This window comes from Orycteropus afer, unplaced genomic scaffold (assembly GCF_000298275.1).
Source record: "Orycteropus afer afer isolate SDZICR_OR568_19922 unplaced genomic scaffold, OryAfe1.0 scaffold00187, whole genome shotgun sequence".
Lineage (NCBI taxonomy): Eukaryota > Metazoa > Chordata > Mammalia > Tubulidentata > Orycteropodidae > Orycteropus > Orycteropus afer.
In genome coordinates, this window is record NW_006921774.1 from 433,822 (window position 1) to 439,200 (window position 5,379).

The 5,379-nt window shown below is 38.0% G+C and overlaps 1 protein-coding gene across 1 annotated transcript in view; it reads right to left on the reverse strand.

The window, feature by feature from the left end:
• Positions 1 to 5,379, reverse strand: part of NBAS (NBAS subunit of NRZ tethering complex) — a 750,019-nt gene that overhangs the window by 112,160 nt on the left and 632,480 nt on the right. Inside the window, exon 45 of the mRNA XM_042781864.1 lies at positions 5,107 to 5,325. Within this exon, the coding sequence (XP_042637798.1) occupies positions 5,107 to 5,325 (219 nt within the window). The remainder of the gene's footprint in view (positions 1 to 5,106; positions 5,326 to 5,379) is intronic.

Genomic DNA, 5,379 nt, shown 5'->3' on the forward strand with positions numbered 1-5,379 from the left:
TTTTTGAAATTACCTTCAGAAATATTTTACTTGTGTGTGATATTAATGATATTGTTAGATAATTTCCACATTGTACTGCATTACCTTTCTTTGGAATGGGCACAAATACCAATCTCTTCCAGTTGGTTGGCTAGGTAGCTCCCTTCCAAATTTCTTAGCATAAAAGAGTAAGTACTTCCAGTGCTGATTCTGATTGCTAAAACATCTCAATGAATACTGGAGCTTTGTTTTTCCCCCAATTCTTTCACTGCAGCTTGGACTTCTTCCTTCAATGGCATGGGTAATTGATCATATGCTACCTCCTGAAATGGCTGAACATCCACTAATTCTTTTTGGTACAGGGACATATATTCCTTCCATCTTCTTTAGATGCTTCCTGTATCATTCAATATTTTGCCCACAGAATCCTTCAGTATTGTAATTGAAGGCTTGACATTTTTCTTCAGTTCTTTAAATTTAAGAAATGCTGAGCACGTTCTTCCCTATTGCTTTTCTAAATCAAGCCTTGGCACATTTCATTATAATACTTTAGCCTGTCTTCTCTAGGTGCCTTTTGAAATCCTCTTTTCTGAGCTTTTATTTCATCATTTTTTCCATTCACTTTAGCTACTCTCCATTCAAGAGCAAGTTTCAGAGTCTCTTCTGACATTCGTTTTGGTCATTTCTTCCTTTCCTGTCTTTTTAGTGACCTTTTGCTTTCTTCACATGTGATGTTCTTGATGTCATTACTGGTGTTTAGTGTGTCAAATGTATTCTTCATATGGTCCTTAAATTCAGGTAGGATATAATCCAGGTCAGATTTTGGCTCTTGTGGACTTAATTTTCTTCAGCTTCAGCTTGAAATTATATACAAACAATGATAGTCTGTTTCATAGTCAACTCCTGGCCTTGTTTTGACTGGTGATAATGAGCTTCTCCATTGCCTCTTTCATCAACAGACATAGTCAATTTCATTCCTGTGTATTCCATCGAGTGAGCTCCGGGTGTATAACCACTGTTTATGTTGTTGAGAAAAGGTATTTGTAATGAATAAGTCACTAGTCTTGTAAAATTCCATTATGCAATCTCTGGTGTCATTTCTATCATGAATGATGCACTTTACAACTACCAGTGATTCTTCTTTGTGTGCAACTTTCTTATTCCAATCACCATAATTACCAATACATCTTGATTACATGTTTGGATGTTTGGTCAATTTCAGACAGTAGAAGTTAGTAAAAACAAACAAACAAACAAAAAACCTTCAATTTTTTCATCTTTAGCTTTAGTGGTAGGTGCATAAATTTGAATAACAGTAGTACTAATTAGTCTCCATTGTTGTTAGGTGCTGTCCATTCGGCTCCTACAGTGGCCTCACATACAACAGAACAAAACACTTCCCAGTCCTGCGACAGCCTCATAATGCTTGCTATACTTGAGCCCATTGTTGCAGCCACTGTGGCAATCCATCTAGTTGAAGGCCTTTCCCTTTTTTGCTGACTCTCCATTTTTGCAAGCATGATATCCTTCTCCAGGGAATGGTCCCCTCAGACAATATGAAAAAAGCAGGTGAAATGAAGTCTGGCCATTCTCACTTCCAAGGAGCATTCTGGCTGTTCTTCTTCCAAGACAGATTTGTTCCTTCCTCTGGCAGTCCATGGTACTTTCAGTATTCTTCACCAGCACCACAACTCAAAAGCATCAACTCATCTTTGGTCTTCCCTTTTCCTTGTTCAGTTTTCACATGCATATGAAGCAATTGAAAATACCATGACTTGGGTTAGGTGCCCCTTAGTCTTCAAAGAGACATCTTTGCTCTTTAGCACTTTAAAGAGGTCTTTTGCAGTAGATGTTCCCTGTGTGATACGGTGTCTGATTTCATGACTGTTGCATCCAATGATGTTGATTGTGAATCTAAGTAATATGAAGTCTTTGACAACTTCAATCTTTTCTCCATTTATTGTGATGCTGTTTATTGGTCCAGTTGTGAAGATTTTTGTTTCTTTTATGTTGAAGTGTAATCCATATTGCAGACTGCAGCCTTGAATCTTCATCAGTGCTTCAAGCCATCTTTGTTTTCAGCAAGCAAAGTTGTGTCATCTGCATACAGCTGATTGTTAATGAGTCTTCCTCCAAGCCTACTGCCACACTCTTCCTCATATAGTCTTGCTTCTTGGATTATTTGCTCAGGAAACAGAGTGAATGTTATTGTTGTTGTTCTGTGCCGTCGAGTCAGACCCGACTCACAGCGACCCCTCCTTGGTTTTCCGAGCCAATATCACTACAGAAGCACATTACCCAACCTTCTTTCTGAGGAGTGGCTGGTGGATGTGAACTGCCAGCCCTCTGGTTAGCAGTCAAGTGTCTTAAGCACTATGCTACCAGAGCTCCCAAACAGACTAAATAGGTATGTGAAAGGATACAATGCTGTTGCCCTCCCTTTCTGATTTTAGACAATGCAGTATCCCCTTGTTCTGTTTGAACGACAGCCTCCTGGTCTATGTACAGGTTCCTCATGAGCACAATTAAGTGTTCTGGAATTCACATTTCTCTCAGTGTTTTCCATAATTTGTTATGATCCACACAGCTGGATGCTTTTGCACAGTCAATAAAACACAAGTAAATATATTTCTGGTATTCGTTGTTTTCAGCCAAGATCCATCTAACACCAGCAATGACATCCCTTGTTCCACATCCTCTTCTGAATCCAGCTTGCATTCCTGGAAGTTCCCTGTCAATATACTCCTGCAAACATTTTTTAATTATCTTCAGCAAGATTTTTCTTGCATGTGATATTAATGATATTGTTTGATAATTTCCACATCCTGTGGGGTCACTTTTCTTTGGAATGAGTACAAATATGGATCTCTTCCAGTTGGTAAGTCAGGTAGCCATCTTCCAAATTTTTTGTCACTGACGAGTAAGTGCTTCAAGAGCAGCATCCATTTGTTGAAACATCTCAATGGGTATTCCATCAATCCCTGGAGTCTTGTTTTATGCCACTTCCTTCATTGCAGCTTTGACTTCTTCCTTCAATACCATTAGTCTTGATCATATGCCACCTCTTGAAATTGATGAATATCAACCGATTCTTTTTGGTACAGTGACTGTGTATTCCTTCCATCTTCTTTTGACGTTTCCTGCATCTTTAGTATTTTGTCTGTAGAATCATTCAATAGCGCAAATTGAGGCTTGATTTTTTCTTCAGTTCTTTCAGCTTGAGAAATGCTGAATGTGTTGTTCCCTTTTGGTTTTCTAACTCTAGGTCTTCGCACATTTCATTATAATAATTGACTTTGTCTTCTCAAGCTGCTCTCTGAAATCTGTTCAGCTCTTTTACCTCGACATTTCTTCCATTTGCTTTAGGTATTCTCTATTCAAGAGCAAGTTTCAGAGTTTCTTCAGACATCCATTTTGGTGTTTTTTTTTTTTTTTTTCTTTCCCTTTGTACCTTTTTAATCACCATTCACTTTCTTCATGGATGATGTTCTTGATGTCAACCCACAATTCATTTGGTTTTTGGGCACTGGTGTTTCAAATCTATTCTTTAGATGCTCTCTAAACTCAGGTGTGATATAATCAAGGTCATATTTTGGATCTTGTGGACTTTTACAATTGGCTTCAGCTTCAACTGGAACTTGCATATGAGCACTTGATGGTCTATTTTGGCTGAAGATATTGAGCTTCTCCATTGCTTCATTCTACAATGCAGCCAGTCTGATTCCTGTGTATTCCATCTGGTGAAGAGCCACTGTTTATGTTGCTGAAAACAGGTATTTACAATGAATATGTCGTTGGCTTTGAAACATCCTATCATGTGATCTCCAGTGGCATTTCTGTCATCAAGGCCATATTTTTCAACTACCAGTGTTTCTTCTTTGTTTCCAACTTTCACATTCCAATCACCAATTATAATCAACATACCTGGATTGCATGTCTGGTCAATTTCAGATTGCAGAAGATGGTAAAAATCTTCACTTTCCTCATTTTTGGCTTTGGTGGTTGGTGTGTAGATTTGAATAATAGTAGTACTAAGTGGTTCTCCTTGTAGGCATATGGACATTATCCTATCACCGACAGCACTGTATTTCTGGATCGATCTTAAACATTCTTTGTGGTGATGAATATCACACCATTGCTCTTCAATTTGAAATTCCTTGCATAGTAGATCATATGTTTGTTTGATTCAAAATGGCCAAAAAACAGTCCATTTCAGCTCACTAACACCTAGGATGTGGATCTTTATGTGTTCCATTTCATTTTTGACAACTTCTAATTTTCCTAGACCCATACTTTATATATTCCATGTTTCATTGATTAATGGATGTTTGCAGCAATTTCTTCCCATGGTGAGTCATGTCACATCAGCAAACAGAGGTTCTGAAAGCTCTGCTCCATCCACATGATTAAGGATACTGCTACTTTCATGAGGCAGCTCTTCTCCAGTTGTACTTTGAGTGCCTTCCCAACAGATGGGCTCATCTTTTAGCACTTTGTCATACAATATTTCACTGCTATTCATCAAGTTCTCAAGCAATATATCAGACAGTGTTTCACTGCTATTTGAAAGTTTTCAGTGGCCAATTTTTCAGAAGTGTATGGCCCCATCCTTCTTCCCAGTCTGTCTTAGTCTGGAAGCACCACTGAAACCTGTCCGCCACAGGTTACCCTGCTGGTGCTTGAAATGCCAGTGGTATAGCTTCCAACTGCACAGCCACATGCAAGCCACCACAGTATGACAAACTGACAGATGACTGGTGGTAGCAGCAAACAGTTTAAAAATTATTTCCTTTATCATTTCTCACCATTAGGGACAACCATCCAGGCACCTATCCATTGTTCAACTCCAGCTAACCATCTACCTATTTCTCTTACCCCATATTACCACTCTCACCCCAAGCATCAATTTTGTTAAGTGGCTTAAATCTTTTTATAAAGAAATAAAAATTGAACTGACAATGAAGTAATAAAGAAGAGGTTAAGAATAAATGTTTGGGGAACTTTTTTGCAAGGATCTCTTTAAGACTAGAAACCATTTCAAAAGTATTAGACTATAGTTTTAAACAGTAAATGACAGCATATAAGATCTGATATTATCCAAGTGACTGAGCATTTATGTTTTCATACCTGCTCACTATTTTTCAGAGATACAATGAAGCTATGGCTGAGAGTTTCCAGGTGGGCAAGTGATCTCTCCAGATGAGTCAAAGTATCTGCATAGGTTACTTTAGAATCACCAGGTTCTTGAATGTCTCCTTCTGAATTTCTTTTCCTTGGCTTCTCAATAAAATGCTTGACTGTTTTAATAGCTTTTCTAGTCATCTCTGTACGTGCTTCCACAGATAGCTTAAGAAAAAAAAAAAAGATATTAACAGCTAGATAAATGGAAATTTAATATAT